General features: G+C 36.2%; 1 protein-coding gene across 2 annotated transcripts; it reads left to right on the top strand.

The window, feature by feature from the left end:
• The first annotated feature begins 2,165 nt into the window (after positions 1 to 2,165).
• LOC127421837 (proteasome subunit alpha type-6-like) lies at positions 2,166 to 16,368 on the top strand. 2 transcript variants are annotated; one of them, XM_051665005.1, is made up of 7 exons: positions 2,166 to 2,387; positions 3,436 to 3,530; positions 3,763 to 3,844; positions 6,801 to 6,956; positions 7,045 to 7,223; positions 10,262 to 10,356; positions 16,024 to 16,368. In XM_051665005.1, exons 1-7 carry the CDS (start codon positions 2,312 to 2,314, stop codon positions 16,079 to 16,081), a joined length of 741 nt encoding a protein of 246 aa, XP_051520965.1. In that variant the 5' UTR covers positions 2,166 to 2,311; the 3' UTR covers positions 16,082 to 16,368. The 2 variants fall into 2 exon arrangements, with proteins under 2 accessions (XP_051520965.1, XP_051520966.1); XM_051665006.1 differs by lacking the exon at positions 2,166 to 2,387 and having other exon boundaries at positions 3,527 to 3,551.
• Positions 16,369 to 24,324: the final 7,956 nt, after the last annotated feature.

Genomic DNA, 24,324 nt, shown 5'->3' with positions numbered 1-24,324 from the left:
TGGAGTGTTGCAGTGATGATTGTCCTTCTGCAAGTTTCTCTCATCTCCACACATGATCTCTGGAGCTCAACCAGAGTGACTATCGGGTTCTTGGTCACCTCTCTTACCAAGGCCTTCTCCCTCGATTGCTCAGTTTGGCCGGGCGGCCAGCTCTAGGAAGAGTCCTGGTGGTTCCAAACTTCATCCATTTAAGAATTATGGAGGCCACTGTGCTCTTGGGAACCTTCAATGCAGCCGAAATGTTTTTTGTAGCCTTCCCCAGATCTGTGCCTTGACACAATCCTGTCTCTGAACTCTGCAGGCAGTTCCTTTGATCTCATGGCTTGGTTTTTGCTCTGATAAGCATTTTCAGCTGTAAGACCTTATATAGACAGGTATGTGCCTTTCCTAATCATGTCCAATCAACTGAATTTGCCACAGGTGGACTCCAATCAAAGACAAACATCTCAAAGATGATCCAGAGAAATGGGATGCACCTGAGCTAAATTTCAAGTGTCATAGCAAAGGGTCTGAATACTTATGCCAGTGTGATATTTCAGTTTATTCTTTTAATTTGCAAAGTTATCAAAAATCTGGTTTTTGCTTTGTCATTATGGGGTATGGAGTGTAGATTGATGTGGAAAAATAAAATAATTTAGAGCATTTTAGTATAAGGCTGCAACATAACAAAATGTGAAAAAAATAAATGAAGGGGTCTGAATACTTTCTGAATGCATTGTATATATGTATGTATGTGTATATATATATATATATATATATATATATAGTGGCAAGAAAATGTGTGTTACTCCTTTGGAATTAGCTGGTTTTCTGCATTAATTGGTCATAAAATGTGATCTCATCTTCATCAAAGTCACAAGTATAGACAAACACAATGTGCTTAATTTAACAACACACAACAGTTATAATCTTTCATGTGTTTATTGAACACATCCTATTAAACATTCACAGTGTAGGTTGGAAAAAGTAAGTGAACCCATAGGTTAAAGACATCAACAAAAGCTAATTAGAGTCATGAGTTGGCAAACCTGGCATCTAATTAATGAAACGAGATTGTAGGTGTGGGTTAGAGCTACTTTGACTTATAAAGAGCACTCAAACATTTTGAGTTTGCTATTCATCTGCTGACGTGGACCATCGCAAAAAAAAGAGATCTCGGAAGACTTATAATCAAGAATTGGTGCTTTTGCATAAAGCTGGAAAGGGTTATAAAGTTATCTTGAAGAGTTTAGATATTCATCTGTCCACAGTTAGACAAACTGTCTATAAATGGAGATGATTTAGTACTATAGGTACTCTCACTAGAAGTGGCCGTCTAGTCAAGATGACTCAAAGGGAACACCGCAGAATGCTCAATGAGGTAAAGAAGAACCCTAGAGTGACAGATAAAGGCTTGAAGGAATCATTGGAACTGGTTAACATCTCTGTTCATGAGTCTACTATACGGAAAACATTAAACAGGTACGGTGTCCATGGCAGGACATCACGAAGGAAGCTGCTGCTGTCCAACTAAAAAATTTCTGAGCGCCAGCTGAAGCTCAGTAGAAGTTGAGTGATGCAGCAGGACAATGACCCTAAACATCGAAGTAAATCCACTACAGAATGACTTCAAAAAAAGAAAATCCACCTTTTGGAGTGTCCCAGTCAGAGCCCAAACCATAACCCAATAGTGAGGGTTCACTTACTTTTTCCACAGCACTGTGAATGTTTAATGGGATGTGTTGAATAAAGACATGAAAGATTATAATTGTTTGTGTGTTGTTATCTTAAGCACATTGTGTTTGTCTATACTTGTGACTTTGATGAAGATGAGCTCAAAGAACCATTACATCGAAAACCCATCACAATCAAAAAAAAAATTATTTTAACCTTTATGCATTTCGATTTCATAACACAATTTCATCAAACTGAACTGAGTTATCTTTAATCAAATAAAATACATGTTTTAAGTTTTATTTAAATTTGATGGAGGTTTTAAGCGGGTAAACCTTAAAGGCTAGTGCATTGTACCATGGTACAATTTTACATCTTAAATGGATCTTGAATTGTATTTTTAAGGATGCAGCTTCTTTGTGTTTCAATATGAGACACTTAATGACTTGAGTTCATGTGTTTAATGCATTATTACATACACAAACAGACTTCCTCTTCTGAATAAAAGAGAAAGTAAAAGTAAATATCGCTTACTCACTCTTACTCGACGCTGTCGCGGCATTTTCAACACATTTATCCTCAAGGATCGTGTTTGTGTTTGTAAATGCAGACAGATTGGGTTAATAAAGCTCGTGCAGTATTTTAAGAGTTTATAAGGATGTCTCGCGGTTCAAACGCTGGATTTGATCGACACATCACCATCTTCTCACCTGAGGGCCGATTATATCAAGTCGGTAAGAGACTCACAATCTGTTTTCACCATTATTAAAGTTTTTATCTCATATTTACTGGGGCGAGAAATTAATGCATTTTATTATTAGTAGTAGGGTAAACATTATTATGTGTTATGTAGCCTACCAATGTGCAGAATGCGCATATTTTCCTGTGGGATCATACAGTTTATAGTCATGTGTTGATATTTGACTTGAAAAACAATACAGACCTTAAACTTAACGTATAAAGCAATAGTGGGTTGCACTATATGCTTCATTTGCTCTTGTGTAGCAGTATTGTACACCGTAAACCCTAATGTACTGGGAAAAAAATAGTTGTCTTTAATTAAACATTGCTTGATGTGTCAAGTTTTGGGCTCATAGCTCAAATTATTGAGTACAAAGGTATACCCATAATGCCTTGCGCTTGAATTAATTAATTCTGTGTCCTTGGTCAAAGGAATTTAATAATAATTAATAATAAGTAGAAACAACAACATTTAAAAAGCAAACCTGAGTTAAGTCTATTTCCATCTAGTTAATTTTATGTGATCACTAAGTTAACTTAATTATACAAGTTTAAGAGACGCCATTACTCAATTTAATTGAAAGAGTGAGTTTATTCAATCAATTGAGTAAAGTCAATTTATTAGGGTTCTTGGTGTATTTAAAGGTGCTTTAAGCGATTTTAGCTTGGAATGCTGTTGGATTAGCCACGCCCCCTCTTTCCAAAACCCCGCCCTCCAAAGATATCAAATGATCTTTATTGAGACCAATATCGTGCAGAAACGTTTGTTAAAAGCAACAGCAGTAAAACAGCGCCCTCGACTGACAACTGTTATGAACAACATGGCATAAAATGGCATTAAGCCTCAATAATTCGCTGCAGCTACAATACTATGAGAACGCGCAAAATGATTGACAGGTAGAAAGTGTCATTGTCTGCGGACACATTTTTGTTTGCTGTTTACAGGGAGTGTGACATTTTTTTGCATACTTTTCCCATGAAAAAAATCACTTACAACACCTTTAATTAATTAAATAATTAATTAAATATTGTCATTGACAGAGTATGCCTTCAAAGCGGTCACTCAGAGCGGCCTGACGTCTGTGGGCATCAGAGGAACAGACTGTGCTGTGGTCGTCACACAGAAGAAAGTTCCGGTAACACACCTGTGATTAAATGTTTGTATCTCATTTCAATCGGAATAAAGCAGCTCAAATGCATTCATCAATCAGACGGCTTTAAAAGAGTCAGTCGTTCAGTGTGTTGTTTCTGCAGAGATGCTCTGATGCTCTTCAATTACGCTGACTTGTGAGTGTCATTGAGTGTACAGTTTGTGTGTTTGTGTGTGTATGTGTGTAAGCATCTCTTTCTCTATCCTCTCATGTGCAGGATACACTCCTGGATGTATCGACGGTAACAAACATGTTCCGACTCACTCCACGGATCGGATGTGTCATGACAGGACATTACGGTGTGTGTGTTTCAGATTACACACATATACTGATTCACACTGTCAGGTTATACACGCACTTTCTCTCTCATTCTTGAAGGAATATTTCACCCAAAAAATGAAACGTCTGTCATTTATTCACCCTCATGTCATTCCAAACCCATATGACTTTTTTTTCTTTTGGGGAACACAAAAAGAGATGTTTAGCAGAATGTTCATGCTGCTCTTTCCCATACAATGAAAGCATAAAGTGACCAGTGATCAAGCTCCAAAAAGGACATGAAAGTATTATATAAGTATTTAAAAAGTACCATACATTTTGAATTCTTTATTTCATGTCTTCTGACGTCCTATGATAGCTTTGTGTGAGGAACAGACCCAAATTGAAGTCGTTCTGCTCTGCAGATCTTGTGCTCGTTTGTGTTTGAGTGCAATCAAACTCTGTCAGGTCCATATAATAGAAGCACACGGGTGCCAGCACTTTGATGGTCCAAAAGTCACATTTAGGCAGCAAAAAAGTAATCCAGTCGATCAGTGAATGTCTTCTGAAGCGAATTTATATGTTTGTGTAAAAAATAATTTGATAATTAAAACGTTATTAACTTTTAAAAAGCGCTTCCAGCCAGCAGCTGGCGCGAAGCGTGACATAAATGCACCGGCAAGTTCACGCGAGAGTTCGGTCATTTCAAACAGCATGAGAGCCCAGGATGGAAGCACCAATTTAAAGTTAATAACGTTTTAATTATCGACTTGTTTCTTACATAAACCTATCGATTCGCTTCAGAAGACATTCATTGATCGACTGGAGTCAAATTGATTACTTTTCTGCTGCCTAAATGTGACTTTTGGACCGTCAAAGTTCTGGCACCCGTGTTCTTCCATTATAAGGACCTGACAGAGCTCTATCTTCTTCCAAAAATCCTCATTTGTGAAGAAAGACAGTCATACACATCTGGGATGGCATCAGGGTAAGTGAATAATGAGAGAATTTTCATTTTCTTTAACATTAATTGTTCAGAAACATATTAATGTGTCCACTATTAATGTGGGACATCATGCGTTTACGTTTTCAACTTTATATAATGTATATTATGAGAGTAATGAACAGAACTATGTGAAAACTATGAATTTATCATTTAATTGTAATGTTGTGCAACAAATATTTTAAAGCAATTTTACCTATGTGGTATTCTGGGCTATGAAAATGTAGTAAATATACTATATACTATACTTTAACCCTTAAAGCTCAGATGGGCCTGCGAGAAATAAAAATAATCATCAAAATATTAACAACTACAGTCCTGACCAACACAAAATAGGTATCGTTTGAAAGTTTAGAAGCTCTACTTTATAATGCATGTAGACATTATGACCAAAACTGAACAAGTGCTTTGAAATTTACAGACAAATCAGAAGTGTACTGTTTTGATTATATATACAAATAAAATCGCACTGTACATATTATTGCAATCAGTAAAAACATCAAACTGATCAAATAGTCATGTGTCATATGCTGTTGGAAAACTCTCAAAGAGTAAAATACAACCAGCCTATTTGTTTTACTCACAGACAAAAATATAGTGAGTAATAGCTAAGTATATGTCTTTGATAATTATCTTGGTGTTGCTTATATGCCGTGTTTTCACTTATAACTTCACGAAAAATAAACCGAACATAAAATATCACATACCATTCCTTAGAGAAGTTGATTATCTTTCAAACGAGTCCACACACAAGATAATCAGATGTATAGATCATTAGATAATCCACATGAAGCACAATGTTACATATGACCACCAGGAGATGGCGCCAAATACATGACACAGACTCAATGATGACTCAAATGACACAGAATGAAACTCATTCTGTGAAATCTCATTACTAAAATCATGTCTGCATGCTATGCAAACCTTTAGTCATTGTTGTGTTTGCATGTGTAATTAGTTCTTATGTACAATTATTATGTTTTATTTGTTTGGAGATGTTTTTGAACACTATGATTAATTATTTTTTTAATGCCGTAACATTTGATTGCTTTGTCATATGAACACAAAATTTTCTCTGATACAGTTGACATGATTGAGAAGAAAACAGAAACCTTATTTACACTCAGAGTTATATAATGTCAAATAAGAAAAAAAACGTACGTTTTTTGATTTTTCAGCAGTTTCTTAGGCTGAGAGTCTCAGAATGTATCATAATTTATATCATTAACAAATTAGAAAAGTTGTCTTTACAGTGATACCAAACACTTGACCCTTCTTGTTTTTTGTTGAGTTGTAAGCCTTTAATTTGGGGTATGCCACTGAAACAGGAAATCTTTAAAAACACCTTCAGAGCTTAAAGGGTTAAACAGTGCTATAGTATAGTGAGACTATATGCTATATCCATATTCTGTGCTATGGATGTAACAACCTCAACTATATAACTTTTAGCTTTTATGTTTTATCTTTGATCTGAAACACTGAATATACCTGATCTGATGCATGATGTCCAATTTAGTGGACACACGTCAAATCATAATTCGCTGTTTACATAAAGTCAATATTTAAAAAATCTACAAATTATACTGTTCCTTGTATTTGACTTTATTATTTTTAATTTTTACCCTTGTAGGGTTTTGTTTTATAGAAGGATTTGACTGATATTCTGCAGGTGAACGGCCTTCAGTTGGTCATGTTGGTTTGCACTGGTTTTATTTGCACTTTAAAACACTTGCTACCAGGTTCATTCAGTACGTGTACAAATGTTATGAAGTAAAGGATTTGAACTATACCATTTGAACCTATGAAAAACATGACTTTTAAATGGCTGTCCCCTGTAGAGACCACTATGCATGAAAAGGGTTTAGGATAATTGGATAGATTTACTGGAAAACAAGACAAAAATACAGATTTTTTTGGTTCTCACATATATCATAATTTGAACTGACGCTCAGTGTGTTTCTGTGTTTATATGTGTGTGTTTCTGTGTATAGCTGACAGTCGTTCTCAGGTGCATCGGGCTCGCGTGGAGGCCGGCGATTGGAAATATAAATTTGGTTATGACATCACAGCGGATATGTTGTGTCGTCGTATGGCGGATATCTCGCAGGTGTACACACAGAATGCAGAGATGAGACCGCTCGGCTGCTGTGAGCTCGTTTATCTATAAACACTTAATGTTTCTTTGATTCAGTGAGATCTGCAGCGTTGTGATTGTGAATGCTGTCTGTGATTCAGGTATGATTCTAATCGCTATGGACCCCCAGATGGGACCCCTGCTCTATAAATGTGACCCGGCCGGGTATTTCTGCGGGTTCAGGGCGACAAGCGTTGGGACGAAACACACAGAGGCAAACAGTTACCTGGAGAAAAAACTGAAGAAACAGCCCGAGCTCTCCTACGACACAACTGTAGAGGTACACAACAGGGTTGTTTGTGATTCACTAAATATAGAAATACATTGTGAATTATACGGTGTTGTGTTTTTGTAGCAGTGTGTTCTAACTGGCTCAGGAAGTAAAAATCCCATTAATTTTCTCCATTGGTGAATAGATTATTAACGACAACTTATAAATCTTTAAAGAAAGACCTACCATGAGCTCTGAGGTGGTTAATCGATGGTATATTCTTCTGTTTAAGTCATCATTCCACGTTATTTCAACGTAATTTAAAAAAAAAGTCATGTTTAATCCTTTTAAATTGCACTGTTCATATTATTGCAATCAATTACAAATTTTAAACTGATCAAATAGCCATGTGTCATATATCATTCGAATTTAATGTGATCTATCGACTATTCGACAATGAAAATTTATGTCGACAATTTTTAATTGTCGACGTTGTTGATAATGTCGACTTATCGTTTCAGCCATTCAGACTTACAGGTGCATCTCAATAAATTAGAATGTCGTGGAAAAATTCATTTATTTCAGTAATTCAACTCAAATTGTGAAACTCATGTATTAAATAAATTCAATGCACACAGACTGAAGTAGTTTAAGTCTTTGGTTCTTTTAATTGTGATGATTTTGGCTCACATTTAACAAAAACCCACCAATTCACTATCTCAAAAAATTAGAATACATCATAAGACCAATAAAAAAAACATTTTTAGTGAATTGTTGGCCTTCTGGAAAGTATGTTCATTTACTGTATATGTACTCAATACTTGGTAGGGGCTCCTTTTGCTTTAATTACTGCCTCAATTCGGCGTGGCATGGAGGTGATCAGTTTGTGGCACTGCTGAGGTGGTATGGAAGCCCAGGTTTCTTTGACAGTGGCCTTCAGCTCATTTGCATTTTTTGGTCTCTTGTTTCTCATTTTCCTCTTGACAGTACCCCATAGATTCTCTATGGGGTTCAGGTCTGGTGAGTTTGCTGGCCAGTCAAGCACACCAACACCATGGTCATTTAACCAACTTTTGGTGCTTTTGGCAGTGTGGGCAGGTGCCAAATCCTGCTGGAAAATGAAATCAGCATCTTTAAAAAGCTGGTCAGCAGAAGGAAGCATGAAGTGCTCCAAAATGCTTGGTAAACGGGTGCAGTGACTTTGGTTTTCAAAAAACACAATGGACCAACACCAGCAGATGACATTGCACCCCAAATCATCACAGACTGTGGAAACTTAACACTGGACTTCAAGCAACTTGGGCTATGAGCTTCTCCACCCTTCCTCCAGACTCTAGGACCTTGGTTTCCAAATGAAATACAAAACTTGCTCTCATCTGAAAAGAGGACTTTGGACCACTGGGCAACAGTCCAGTTCTTCTTCTCCTTAGCTCAGGTAAGACGCCTCTGACGTTGTCTGTGGTTCAGGAGTGGCTTAACAAGAGGAATACGACAACTGTAGCTAAATTCCTTGACATGTCTGTGTCTTGATGCCTTGACCCCAGCCTCAGTCCATTCCTTGTGAAGTTCACCCAAATTCTTGAATCGATTTTGCTTGACAATCATAAGGCTGCGGTTCTCTCGGTTGGTTGTGCATCTTTTTCTTCCACACTTTTTCCTTCCACTCAACTTTCTGTTAACATGCTTGGATACAGCACTCTGTGAACAGCCAGCTTCTTTGGCAATGAATGTTTGTGGCTTACCCTCCTTGTGAAGGGTGTCAATGATTGTCTTCTGGACAACTGTCAGATCAGCAGTCTTCCCCATGATTGTGTAGCCTAGTGAACCAAACTGAGAGACCATTTTGAAGGCTCAGGAAACCTTTGCAGGTGTTTTGAGTTGATTAGCTGATTGGCATGTCACTATATTCTAATTTGTTGAGATAGTGAATTGGTGGGTTTTTGTTAAATGTGAGCCAAAATCATCACAATTAAAAGAACCAAAGACTTAAACTACTTCAGTCTGTGTGCATTGAATTTATTTAATACACGAGTTTCACAATTTGAGTTGAATTACTGAAATAAATGAACTTTTCCACGACATTCTAATTTATTGAGATGCACCTGTATAGTCATTGTTGTGTTTGCATGTGTAATTAGTTCTTATGTACAGTTATTATGTTTTATTTGTTTGGAGACGTTTTTTGGACACTATGATAAATTATATTTGTAATGTTATAACTTTTGATTGCTTTGTCGTATCAACACAAACTCTTCTCAGATACAGTTGACATGATTGGGAACAAAACAAAAGCAGTTTTTCAGAGCCGCCTTTTTTTCTTGTGATTTTTCAGCAGTTTCTTAGGCTGAGAGTCCTAGAATTTATCATAATCTATGTAATGATTTTTTTTTTCTTTTTTTTTTTTTTTTTTTTAAGTTATAAGCATTTCATTTTGGGTATGCCACTGAAACAAAAAATCTTTAAAAACACCTTTAGAGCTTAAAGGTTTAATAGCGGAATTCCTGGTGAAGAACTACACTTCCCATAATCCTAAAGAGAGATCCACCAATCAGAGAATCCGCCCACTCCCGTGACACACTGCGAATGACGCAATCGAGTCGCTCTCCCTACACTCTTAAACTACTTATGTATTTGTTTATATCTGAATATTTTACAATAAAATTAAAATATATTTTTTCTATACTTATAATTAACAAATTTAAATCAGTAGTTTTATCGTATTTAATCATGGGATTGTAGCTTGTGCCCTCATGAAAGACGGTAAGTACACAGTCTTGTTTCTTTGTCTTTATGTCCAACTTTCAAATACATTTTTGCTTCAAATCAAAGTTTGTGATGTTGTGATTCACCTCGGAGCTGGTTGGTTTGATTCATAGTGCACAACTATTTTATGAAGGATTTTATGACATTTTATGGAAAAAATGAATGGGAAAAGTACTTCCGAAACCAAGATGGTTGGGTGCTTTTGTGCTCTATAAAGTGAAGCATAAGAAGACATTGTTTATTATAATACTTAGAACCATAACAATTAAAACAAATAATATTTGGCATCAGTGTATTTAATAGCAGAATACTAAACTGCAGTGCTCATCTCTCCTGTCCTCTAGATGGCGATCTCGTGTTTATCGTCTGTTCTTTCCATGGACTTTAAATGCAGTGAGCTGGAGGTGGGCGTTGTCACTAAGGAAAATCCCAAATTCAGGTACAGTGAGCAGAACTGATAATAATAATAACGACTGAATAATCTCACTGAATCTGTTCCGAGCCAGTGTCTGCTTGAATCATTCATAAAAAGAGAATAACTGATGTAAAAGACAGTTTAAAGATGCTCAAAGTTTAATGTCGTCACGGCTGTAATACAAATAATTGTCAGTTGTTCAGTTAGGGAAACATTTCTAAAAGGTAAACTGCCTTCAGAAAATATGTTTAGTGTTTGTCAGATGCTCTGTTGGATAGAAAGACTAATCTGAAAGTTTAGAAAACACCAGTCTCCTTGTCCTTCATGCTGGCAGAAAAAATATTTGGCTCTTTTACAGATATTTTACTGTTTTCAACTGAAATTTATTTAGTTGTTTGTAGTCTGAAAAGCAAATGCAAACCTGATCCAAATGTTATTTGAAATCTAAGTAAAATTGGATTGATTGGAAAACAAATTGGTATTGTGTGCAGTGTGAACAAGCCCATTCATGCCACATAAAAAAAATGCTTAATTATCAGATATAAGTTCATAATTTTGAGATAAAGAAGTCATTATTTTGAAATAAAATGTTAAAATTATGAGATTAGAAGTCAAAATTGTGAGATAGTCATAATTATGAAATAAAAAGTCGAAAATATAAGATTCTATGTCATAATTATGAAATTAAAAAGCTAACATTATGATACAAAAATCAAAATTATTATACTAAGTAATAAAATATAGCTGCAAGCAGCGATGACGTGCCCAAGCACAACTGGTCCATTTCGGAAAAACAGTGCATGGCGGACACATGCATTTGGCATTTGACATTATTCTAAATAATTTTGAAGCAATTTGGGTAAATATAAGACTATTTTAGAGTCTGTTGTAAGAGCCACACTTCCTGCTGCCAGGTGGTGGCGCTATGACCGTGACCCAAAATAATCAAATCCATGTGATTAGCCCCCAAGTCTCTCAATTTTGATCTAAATCACACATTGCACACAGAAGATATGACACTTCCTGTTTCCCATTTTTCGCCATTAATTTAATGCCTTGCCATGGCAACACCGTTCGATATATCAAAATCTGTTTGCAATTTAGCATCTTCAATGTGTCACCTAGAAGGAGTATTTAAAAGTTCAGAGACTGCAATATAAAAAAAAATCCAAAATGACCAACTTATTGTTGGGCGGACCTAATGATTATAACTATGAAAGTTTTCCGGCTTGATGAGAACTTTATATGTACCAATTTTGGTGACTGTAGGAGAGGGCACTACAGAGCCCCCCTACATGCCCATATGTGAACTTTTGCCCAGACCTAATAGCCAATGACTCTGATGTGTGTGCAAAATTTCATGAAATTTTAAGCATGCCAAGTGCCTCAAAAACACCCAGATATAGGAAGAAAGGAAAAATAACAATTAATGCATTGCCATGGCAACAGTATTTAAGATATCAAATATCCCTTTACAAATTTACATCAGCATTGTCTTGACATTATTCTAAAGAATTTTGGAGCAATTCATGTAAAAATAAGATGGCTATTTCAAAGTCTGTTAAATGTGCCATACTTCCTGCTGCCAGTTAGTGGCACTATGACCGTGACCTATAATAGCTGCATAAATGTGATCAGCCCCCATTATCAAACATACAGCTGAATTTTCATCAAAATCATGCAATGCACACAGAAGATATAAGGAACTTCCTGTTTCACATTTTTAGCCATAAATGTATTGCTTCGCCATGGCAGCACCGTTCAGAATATCACAAATCCGTTCGCAATTTAGCATCTACAATGTCTTGGCATGATGCTATACCCTAGGAGGAGTATTTAAAACTTCAGAGCTTGCGATTTTCAGAAAATCCAAAATTGCCGACTTCTTGTTTGGTGGAGCTAATGACTATAAATATTAAAGCTGTCCGGCTTGATAAGAACTATATATGAACCAAGTTTGGTAACTGTAGGTGAAAATGGGGGTGCTACAGAGCCCCCCTTACATGCCCATTTTCAAGGGGACTACAGAGCCCTCCTGCAACTTTGCCCAGCCCTAATGGCCGACTACTCTGATGTGTTTTCACGCATGTTACGTACTAGTGTTGGGTTCAAGTCCACCTTAGTCGAGTCTGAGTCAAGTCCGAGTCTTTAAACAATCGAGTCCGAGTCCAAAAGGGGCTGAGTCGGACTCAAGACCGAGTCCATAACAGGCTCCAAGTCCGAGGCGAGTCCGAGTCCGAATGAATCTGTTCATGAATCTGAATTAAAATTGTAACCGTAAACTCAACATCAATATTTTAAGCTTATTTTAAACTTCACAACTAAAACTAACAGTTTGTCAATATAAATGTAACAAAAACACCTCTGTTGCATTTCATATGTATATTTTATGATTAGTATCCTGCTGAACTTCAAAGTGGTTTCAGAATGAAAGCATATGCTTTAGGTGTATGAAGACAAAACTGTCCTTTAACACACTTCTTATTGTGTTCTGTTGACATTTCAATTATTTGTTTCTTTTCCCTCCACTCAAACATAGACTAAAGAAAATGAAAGCTGCGTTAGTCATTGCAACCAAGGTTATTATGTTTCGAATTTGAATTTAGTTTTTATTTCTACTTCATTTTCAATTTGTCAATTCAAATTAATTTAGTTTTATTTAAAATTATCCCTATCTAAAGAAATAATAGTCTATACTGAGATTTCTTTCTCTATCTGCTGTCTGATTTGGGAAAATACAGTACATACAAATGAGTCAACACAGTTGTAATTGGCACTCGCTGAGAAGTTACGTCTCATGATTTGACTGCAAATGCAACATTCAAAAACACTGGAAAAGCCCACTGATAATATTAGGGCCATGTCGTCACGGACAAGATTTTCTAGTTAATTTGTGGGAAACCGCACAATGCAGGGCAGTTCTGCATGCTGCTCGTGTACATAAATCCCTGATGCGTCCGTGTGTGTCTCACAGCAGCTGTCGCAGAAGATAAAAAAACCGAATATTTGCTTGAGCGGCAGCCGCGTTGGTCTGAAATCTGTCTGAAATCTTTAAATACCAACCAAAGAAAATTTAATTGAGCTCTTCTTTAACAGTAAAAACATGGAGAATAATAATTTGATTTTATAATTTCATATAATTTTAACAGAATTGTCTCTGAAAAGTGTCAGAGATATAGGCTAAAAAAGACATGCATAAGTTACCTGGTGGTTTACAATAAAAATACAATTTAAATTAAAAATAAAAACGTCAGCCAACTAAATTCATCTTGTAACTAGTGCCCGACTGATATCGGTCGGCCGATATTATCGGCCGATATTAGCCTTTCACCGATATATCAGTATTGGCATATATTTTACCGATATGCGCTGATATGAAATCTTTTTCAGAACATATAATGCAGGAAACAATGCTTTAGAATTGGTGTCATTACGTAGTTTGTCCAGCAGAGCGCGCTCCGACTCCATTGTTTACAGAGCTGACTCTGAACTGACGGTGGCTCTGCAGACAGGGCGGAATGAGCTGAGTGGTGTTTTCAAGGTAAGCTGCTAACTAGTTTGTGAAATACATACTGGAAAGTTAATAAACAATGACCCCATTTTATATAACTAATATAACATTAACCCTGTCCCTGACAACCATGTCATTCATGTTTATCACATCTGTTTGCTGTTAGTCAGCTATAGTTTGTCAGTGCAGTCAGTAATGTAGTAGATTGAAAGGTAAACATCAGAGCATCTTTTTGCAGCTTAGCAGACAACGGTGTGGTGGTGGATTGTATGTGATGAGTGTTGATTTCACGCTATATTGTTACCTAGTTGGTGAGATGCAATGCTGCAAAGTAAATAAAGTCCGTCTTTTACTCTCCGTGATAACAAGCTTATAGCTAACTAGCTAATCACGTAGCTACTTTCATTGTTGTCAGCTGAGTGGAAGCTGATTAAACATGTATTCACCAAACTGTTTTGTTCAGGATTCACAGTTTGGTACCCCCTTCAACCGAACAATTTCAGTCGTTGCATTTATAAAATGTAATATTTAAAAGACTGGTTTTCCAGACATTAAAATACGATATGTAATAAAAGTAGATTTAATAAATAGTATATTTGCCCTGTGTAAATAATAATATATAGGAACTGTATCTAAAATAAATGAGCGGTGATAAATACTAATACAACAGGCTGGAAAAACAGACATTTATTCATTTTAAAATCCTATATATATATTTGAATGTTTTGAAACTTGACACTGGGCGACGCACACTAAAAACGGCACCGTTAGATCGGTTTCATGCTGAAGAGCCGCTTAAATGTACGTTTTTCTTTTCTCTTGTAAATGTAATTGAGTGTAAATACCAATATATGTCGAAATGACTGATGCCTGTCAACCAAAACATGAGCTCATTGATGTCATTAAATGAGTCTGCTTTTTTATCCCATCCGTTACTCCTGGTCGGAGTCTGCCATATGTTTAGTTTATATGTAGGGTTACGTCCTACCTAATTTTAATGGTGCAACGCTCAAATATTTAGTAAATTTTGACTTAGTGCCCATTTACGCCACAATAAGGCTAAGTGATGAGATAAAATGAAATGAGATAAAAAGTAATAATTATTATATAAAAGTCATAATTATGATATAAAGTTATAATTATGAAATAAAATTCAAAATTAAGATATAAAAAGTCATTATTTGAGATAAAAATGAATAATTATGATATAAAAAAATCAAAATTATGGTATAAAAAGTTATAATTATGATATAAAATTAAAAATTAAGATATAGAAAGTCATTATTTGAGATAAAAATGAATAATTATGATATAAAAAATCTAAATTATGATATAAAAATTAATAATTAAGATATAAAATTCACAATTATGAGATAAAAAGTTATAATTATGAGATAAAATTAAAAATTAAGATGTAAAAAGTTATTATTTGATATAAAAGTTAATAATTTTGAGATAAAAATTTAAAATTATTAGATAAAAAAGTCATAATTATGATACTATATGATGTGATAGAAATGATGAGATACACTAGATCATAATTATGAGATTAAAAAGCTAAAATTATGATACTAAGTCAAAATGATGAGATGTTTTTTTTTCCCCCCTTTTTCTCCCAATCTGGAATGCCCAATTCCCAATGCGCTCTAAGTCCTCGTGGTGGCGTAGTGACTCGCCTCAGTCCGGGTGGCGGAGGACGAATCCCAGTTGCCTCCACGTCTGAGACCATCAATCCGCGCATCTTATCACGTGGCTTGTTGAGCGCGTTGCCACGGAGACATAGCGCATGTGGAGGCTTCACGCTATTCTCCGCGGCATCCAAGCACAACTCACCACACGCCCCACTGAGAATGAACCACATTATAGCGACTGCGAGGAGGTTACCCCATGTGACTCTACCCTCCCTAGCAACCGGGCCAATTTGGTTGCTTAGGAGACCTGGCTGGAGTCACTCAGCACACCCTGGGATTTGAACTAGTATTTATTACTAGTAAATATTTTTTGAGATAAAAAAATCAAGTAGTTGAGATTATGAGATTTAGTATCTCATAATATTTGTATTATTATTTGTCGGAAATGGGCTTCAATAACAATCTCTTCAATCAGAGTTTAATTCTCTGATGTGTCCAAACAGAAATATTGCATCCTTACATATGTTTGTGTGTCTCTGTGTGTTTCAGGACTCTAACAGAAGCAGAAATCGAGTCTCATCTGGTAGCGATCATAGAGAGAGAATAAAAATCTGTCATGTTGTCACATATTTACAGTCCAAACCCACTTTCAGATGAAACTCATTTAAACCAGCTGACAGTGTGTGACATGTTATTTCACAGATCATGCTTTTTTAGTGTCTGTTACTTGCTGAAGGAAAAACACATTTTATAAACCAGCAGAAATAAAAGAATAATTTGAGCAGTCTAACAGCCTCATTGAATACATTCACACGTTTATATGCAGTTCTCTTGTTCTTCACTCGGTGGAGACATTTCCTGTGATAGTCATAATAAACACAGAGAAACACTTTATTTTAGACATTCAGATGTTCATTTATTTTCCTGTTATCTGCACAGCAAAAATAACCACAATGAGAATCAATTCAATGAGACAAACTATGATTTTATGTTTTATCTCAGAGAGATATTACAGTTCATGAGGAAACAATAATCTTTTTTATTTAAAGGAATATTCCGGGTTCAACACAAGTTCAGCTCAATCAACAGCATTAGTGGCATAATGCTGATTACCACAAAAATGTATTTTTGACTTTAAAAAAGCAACAATGTGTGTTCCAGTGAGACACTTACAATGGAAGTCAATGGGGTCAATCTGTAAACATTAAAATACTGCAATTTAACTGTCAGGAAAATGTGATATTAACTTCACAGTACAGTGGCAGTACATTTCCTCACCTACAGTAATGTACTATTCTTTATTTACATCGCAGTAATGTAGTTTAGTGTAGAGTGTGCATAGAGTTGTGTAGAAAACAGATCTGTTTATGTGTCTAAACAGGAGAAAAGTTGATATTTTTGAGAAATGTGTCTCTTTTTTGTCTTAAATATATTCAGGTCAATGAGTTGTGTAGTGTTGTGTGTGTGTGTGCTGTGTGTTTTGTCCATCTGTGTCATACTGAGGGATTTACTGTACGTGTGCCACTCTAAAGTGCTGACAGACACACGACAGATTAACTGAGAAGAGTACAGTTAGTGAAGACATTTCATTACAGACATCAGGTCTGGTCCACACTGTAGTTTAATCTGACCTAGAACCGCCCTCCTAAACCAGGGGCGTAGCACACAGCTGTCAGTAGGTGGCTCGCACAGACTCACAACTTACAGTGCTGTATTAATATACAGTATATATTCATATTATTTACTTGTAATATTTGTAGTATTTTAAAGATTCAAGAATTGTAAAATTAGCTGCAGAAATCTTGTGGAGTGCTCGCTTCTGTTTCACACATGACAATAAAAGACTGAGCACAAGCTGATCCTGAATTAATTATTATGACAGTGGTGCATGTGCACAATTGTATTTTTTACTCTGTGCATTATGGGATTTAAATGTATCCAAGTGGCTTGAGTGTTTTGACTACGTTCAGCAACATTCGTTCAGATCCATTTAATGATTCAGTGATCATTTCTGCTGATGCCTCAATGTGACAAATGAGTGTCTTGTGTGAAGAGTTAGTCACTAAATCAACGATCAAAAGAACATTTTAATCTTTTAAAATGTGTATGTCTACAGACCTACAAAGATACTTTAATAGAGGTTTTAAGCATTATAAGAACAAAACAAATCTATCATTTCCTTACAGTGTGTGAGCTGCTGAGCATGACTTTTATCAAAAGACAACAATAATAGTCTTATAACAATTATGAGTTTCAATAACATCCATATGTTTTCATGTATAAAAAAGTGTCTACATATCTGACTTCAGTAAAACGCATAAGTGTTCTAAGAACAGCAGATCTTTTTTCCTGCAGTTTGTCGACTGCACACCAACATAGATGTAAAAAACAGCAGCTGATATTAAAAATAGCTTTACAGATTTAACACTGATCTAGTAATCTGCTTAAATTGACAAATACAACCGATCAAACTATTACCTCACAAACATAATGTAAAAGCATAACTTAATGAAGACTCATATGCTGATATAAACTCTAATAATGTGTGTTTAAAAGAAGGATTGTCCTTTGTTTATTGCTGCCAATCAAGAACAATATGCCGATAAATAACTCTCATTTGTGTGTCCCTCATCTCTAGATTATTCATTTAGATCAACATCAATGCCGATAAAATCATGGATAAATGAGAATTGTTGAAAGCAACTTTGTAGAAATGAACGGAGCCATGTTGATTAGACTGTCTGACTGACGGTCTATTACGTAATGGTTGTTTTGGCTCATGAAACTCACCTGTGATTGGCTGGATGGTCGCTCAATCAGCCCAAAGTAACAAAACACAATTAATACTATATACAAATCCACCATTTGGACTCGGTATGTGTTTAGCTTGGAAAAGTGCGGGGAACAAAAGTCACCTCATAATAGTTTTACGTTCCCTCACAATAGTTTTACGTTCCCTCATAATAGTTTTACGTTCCCTCATAATAGTTTTACGTTCCCTCATAATAGTTTTGCGTTCCCTCACAGTAGTTTTACGTTCCCTCAGAATAGTTTTGTGTTCCCTCATAATAGTTTTGCGTTCCCTCATAATAGTTTTATGTTCCCTCACAATAGTTTTGCGTTCCCTCATAATAGTTTTATGTTCCCTCACAATAGTTTTGCGTTCCCTCACAATAGTTTTGCGTTCCCTCACAATAGTTTTACGTTCCCTCATAATAGTTTTACGTTCCCTCATAATAGTTTTGCGTTCCCTCACAATAGTTTTACGTTCCCTCATAATAGTTTTGCGTTCCCTCATAATAGTTTTATGTTCCCTCACAATAGTTTTGCGTTCCCTCATAATAGTTTTGCGTTCCCTCATAATAGTTTTATGTTCCCTCACAATAGTTTTACGTTCCCTCATAATAGTTTTGCGTTCCCTCACAATAGTTTTACGTTCCCTCACAATAGTTTTGCGTTCCCTCATAATAGTTTTGCGTTCCCTCATAATAGTTTTATGTTCCCTCACAATAGTTTTGCGTTCCCTCATAATAGTTTTGCGTTCCCTCATAATAGTTTTGCGTTCCCTCACAATAGTTTTGCGTTCCCTCATAATAGTTTTGCGTTCCCTCACAATAGTTTTACGTTCCCTCACAATAGTTTTGCGTTCCCTCACAATAGTTTTGCGTTCCCTCACAATAGTTTTACGTTCCCTCAGAATAGTTTTACGTTCCCTCAGAATAGTTTTGCGTTCCCTCAGAATAGTTTTGCGTTCCCTCAGAATAGTTTTGTGTTCCCTCAGAATAGTTTTGCGTTCCCTCAGAATAGTTTTGCGTTCCCTCATAATAGTTTTACGTTCCCTCACAATAGTTTTGCGTTCCCTCATAATAGTTTTGCGTTCCCTCACAATAGTTTTGCGTTCCCTCACAATAGTTTTACGTTCCCTCACAATAGTTTTGCGTTCCCTCATAATAGTTTTGCGTTCCCTCATAATAGTTTTATGTTCCCTCACAATAGTTTTACGTTCCCTCATAATAGTTTTGCGTTCCCTCACAATAGTTTTACGTTCCCTCACAATAGTTTTGCGTTCCCTCATAATAGTTTTGCGTTCCCTCACAATAGTTTTACGTTCCCTCACAATAGTTTTGCGTTCCCTCACAATAGTTTTGCGTTCCCTCACAATAGTTTTACGTTCCCTCACAATAGTTTTACGTTCCCTCAGAATAGTTTTGCGTTCCCTCAGAATAGTTTTGCGTTCCCTCAGAATAGTTTTGTGTTCCCTCAGAATAGTTTTGCGTTCCCTCAGAATAGTTTTGTGTTCCCTCAGAATAGTTTTGCGTTCCCTCATAATAGTTTTGCGTTCCCTCATAATAGTTTTGCGTTCCCTCATAATAGTTTTACGTTCCCTCACAATAGTTTTGCGTTCCCTCATAATAGTTTTGCGTTCCCTCACAATAGTTTTACGTTCCCTCATAATAGTTTTGCGTTCCCTCATAATAGTTTTGCGTTCCCTCACAATAGTTTTGCGTTCCCTCATAATAGTTTTACGTTCCCTCATAATAGTTTTACGTTCCCTCACAATAGTTTTGCGTTCCCTCACAATAGTTTTACGTTCCCTCACAATAGTTTTGCGTTCCCTCACAATAGTTTTGCGTTCCCTCATAATAGTTTTGCGTTCCCTCAGAATAGTTTTGCGTTCCCTCATAATAGTTTTGCGTTCCCTCACAATAGTTTTGCGTTCCCTCAGAATAGTTTTGCGTTCCCTCAGAATAGTTTTGCATTCCCTCACAATAGTTTTACGTTCCCTCACAATAGTTTTGCGTTCCCTCAGAATAGTTTTACGTTCCCTCACAATAGTTTTGCGTTCCCTCACAATAGTTTTACGTTCCCTCACAATAGTTTTGCGTTCCCTCACAATAGTTTTGCGTTCCCTCATAATAGTTTTGCGTTCCCTCATAATAGTTTTGCGTTCCCTCAGAATAGTTTTGCGTTCCCTCACAATAGTTTTACGTTCCCTCATAATAGTTTTGCGTTCCCTCATAATAGTTTTGCGTTCCCTCACAATAGTTTTGCGTTCCCTCAGAATAGTTTTGTGTTCCCTCAGAATAGTTTTGCGTTCCCTCATAATAGTTTTGCGTTCCCTCATAATAGTTTTACGTTCCCTCACAATAGTTTTGCGTTCCCTCATAATAGTTTTGCGTTCCCTCACAATAGTTTTACGTTCCCTCATAATAGTTTTGCGTTCCCTCAGAATAGTTTTGCGTTCCCTCACAATAGTTTTACGTTCCCTCACAATAGTTTTGTGTTCCCTCATAATAGTTTTGCGTTCCCTCAAAATAGTTTTGCGTTCCCTCAAAATAGTTTTGCGTTCCCTCACAATAGTTTTGCGTTCCCTCACAATAGTTTTGCGTTCCCTCACAATAGTTTTACGTTCCCTCACAATAGTTTTGCGTTCCCTCACAATAGTTTTACGTTCCCTCATAATAGTTTTACGTTCCCTCATAATAGTTTTGCGTTCCCTCACAATAGTTTTGCGTTCCCTCATAATAGTTTTGCGTTCCCTCATAATAGTTTTGCGTTCTCTCAGAATAGTTTTGCGTTCCCTCACAATAGTTTTACGTTCCCTCACAATAGTTTTACGTTCCCTCACAATAGTTTTGCGTTCCCTCACAATAGTTTTACGTTCCCTCATAATAGTTTTACGTTCCCTCATAATAGTTTTGCGTTCCCTCACAATAGTTTTGCGTTCCCTCACAATAGTTTTGCGTTCCCTCATAATAGTTTTACGTTCCCTCACAATAGTTTTACGTTCCCTCATAATAGTTTTGCGTTCCCTCACAATAGTTTTACGTTCCCTCACAATAGTTTTGCGTTCCCTCACAATAGTTTTACGTTCCCTCACAATAGTTTTGCGTTCCCATAATAGTTTTGCGTTCCCTCAGAATAGTTTTGCGTTCCCTCACAATAGTTTTGCGTTCCCTCACAATAGTTTTGCGTTCCCTCATAATAGTTTTACGTTCCCTCACAATAGTTTTGCGTTCCCTCACAATAGTTTTGTGTTCCCTCACAATAGTTTACATTCCCTCATAATAGTTTTGCGTTCCCTCACAATAGTTTTGCGTTCCCTCACAATAGTTTTGCGTTCCCTCAGAATAGTTTTGCATTCCCTCACAATAGTTTGCATTCAGTTGCAAAAAGTTTTGTGTTCCCTTGCAATACATTTACCATGGTTTTACTACAGTAACTATATTTTAACCATGATATACGTAGTGAAACCATAATGATAATACAGGAAAACGAAAACGAAAACTATGGTAATAAAAATCATAATTTTGTGGGTATCATGGTTTTACAATGCAAATACCATAGTTTAACTATGGTTTTACTCTAGTAATATTTTGGTAACACTTTACAATAAGGTTCCATTTGTTAACATTCGTTAACAACATTAGTTAGCATGAACTAACAATGATCAATACTTTTACAGCATTTATTAATCTTCGTTAATGTTAATTTCAACATATACTAATACATTTTTTAAATCAATAGTTATATATGTTAACATTAGTTAATGCCCTATGAACTAACATAAATTAACATGAAAATATTTGTATTAACTAACATTAGCAAAGTTTAATATATATATATACATATATATTTCTTCATGCTTACAACTTTTAGAACACAATTTAAATTGGTATTTATACAGTACAAGAAAAAATATAGCAGACTTTATATTTTAGGATGGTGGTGCCTCGAAAGGGGATCGTCATATTTGGTGGTCCTTGACATTAAAAAGTTTGAAGCGTCCTGCTGTCATGTTCAGAGGAAAATCAACTTAGATGTGTGCAATCTGTGTGTGTGTGTGAGTGTGTGTGATTAGTGTAGTGTGTGTGTCTCTCTGTGTGTATGTGTGTGTGTGTGTGTGTGTGTTTGAGTGTGCAGTCTCTGTGTGTGTGTGATTAGTGTAGTGTGTGCATGTTTGTGTGTGTGTGTGTGTGTATGTGTGTATGCGTGTGTGTGTGCACATGTGTGTGTATGTGTGTGTGTGTGTGATTAGTATAGTGCACTAAAGAGATTAACCTTGTTCAGCCACGAGTGCAATTTACTGTGTTTGTGTGTGTGTGTGTGTGTGTGTGTGTGTGTGTGTGTGTTTGTGTGTGTGTTTGTGTGTGTGTATGTGTGTGTGTGTGTGTGTGTGTGTGTGTGTGTGTGTGGCAGGTTACACAGAGCTACAGACAGACGGGGGAGGAGTCGAGAGAGAGAGAGAGAGAGAGAGAGAGAGAGACATGCACACTGCAAACCCTCAAACTCAACAGCTGTCTCTCTTTCTCTCTGTCTGTCTGTGCTGGTCTGGGGTCAGTGTGAGACAGTTATAAGACAAATGACTGAGCTGTTAATTGCCCAGTTGGACCAGTGGTGCCCTTTTACTACATCTTACAATTGTTATACCTCAGTTGCAAACTTATAGAGTTTCTGTACTGTATTAAACAGCTGATTTTAAACTTTACACTGAGGTAACATTATCTAGCTGGTTAACATAAGTGAGGTTTTGTTGAAATTGTGAATTATGGGATGTTCTCTAAATATTACATGATATAAAAATGGTCATGTGTGTCTGTGTGAGTAGTGAGGGGGATTTGGGACCATCCCACCAAGTTTGGGATCTCAGATTTACGGTCTCTGACACCCAGACACTTTTAGGGCAGAATAAAAATAAAAATAAAATCAGGATAAATACAGTTGAGATTCAGCACCTTTGGTGTTTGGGCCGTTAATGATGCATTACCAGAGCTTTGCAGATGTTCTCAAATCTTAAACTAAATAAAGGTATTACACTAACGGAAGAGCCACATGTGACGCTTATTCTTAATAATAGTGTATTTTTGGACTCTTGAAAATCACATTTTTGTTGTATCAAATTGTTTTTACATGAATAAATAAAAGTACATTTCAACATTTTTATACTTTAGACCTTTGTTTGAGAGAAAAGAAAAACTAGCTTCATGCCATTTGGTTTTTGACCATTGAAAATAGGTCAAATGTAACAATTGATAGCTGAAGGCACATTGAGAGCCCCATATCTCTGGGATTTAATCAAACAGAGCCTTAAAAATGGAAATACAAAAAGAAAAGTTTGTTCTGAACCAGAATCTAGAAGGATATTAAGATATCATCAATACTTCTGAAGTTATAGGCACTCCAACTGTGAAAAAACAACACATAAAAGTGTTTTTTCCCATTTTTGGACTCACACCATTGGCATATAATACAACAAGAGATGCTGAAGTCAACTGATTGCAGTAATAGATCTACCAATCTGTGTGTAAACATAAAATAATGACACTGACACCTTTCTAAGATTATTTTTTTGACCTGTAGTTTTGCTCCAAAATCATAACATCATATACAAAATAATGGATTACTCCGTAAATATTGATCCATGGAATTTAATATTTTGGCTTTCATCATTATTTATGTTTATCTTTCACCAAAATGAAAAGAATAGCAAACAAGAAATGTTAAATATGAAATGATCTTATCTTTAATACACCGCATGAAAGCGCTCTGAAGCCAGACTCTTTAGTTCAATATCAGTCATGCTCTGATTGGAGGAAACTGTCACTCACACAAACCGTCTTCATCTTGTGTTGCGCTCTGCGGTGTCACATGACCCATTACATCACTGGATTGAGGTCAGGCCGGGATTAGACGCGGAGAGAGAGAATGGAGAGATTAGGAGAGCTGTTAGTGTTCACAAAACCACAGGAGAAAAGAAGCAGGAAAACAGAGAAAGAGTGAGAAGTCAGCGAGATGGATTGAACATATGCACTTGTGCACTTAAACATCAGATTTAGTGATTTAGTTTGG

Source organism: Myxocyprinus asiaticus, chromosome 31 (assembly GCF_019703515.2).
Source record: "Myxocyprinus asiaticus isolate MX2 ecotype Aquarium Trade chromosome 31, UBuf_Myxa_2, whole genome shotgun sequence".
In the NCBI taxonomy this organism is placed as follows: domain Eukaryota; kingdom Metazoa; phylum Chordata; class Actinopteri; order Cypriniformes; family Catostomidae; genus Myxocyprinus; species Myxocyprinus asiaticus.
This window is presented reverse-complemented; position numbering and strand designations above follow the sequence as displayed.

What these genes read in the sequence shown, in the direction of transcription:
- LOC127421837 (XM_051665005.1), top strand. Translation starts at nt 2,312, where the DNA reads ATGTCTCGCGGTTCAAACGCTGGATTTGATCGACACATCACCATCTTC. An exon ending in GGGCCGATTATATCAAGTCG is followed by an intron (nt 2,388 to 3,435) that starts GTAAGAGACTCA and finishes TGTCATTGACAG; the next exon opens with AGTATGCCTTCAAAGCGGTC. An exon ending in CCTACGACACAACTGTAGAG is followed by an intron (nt 7,224 to 10,261) that starts GTACACAACAGG and finishes CCTGTCCTCTAG; the next exon opens with ATGGCGATCTCGTGTTTATC.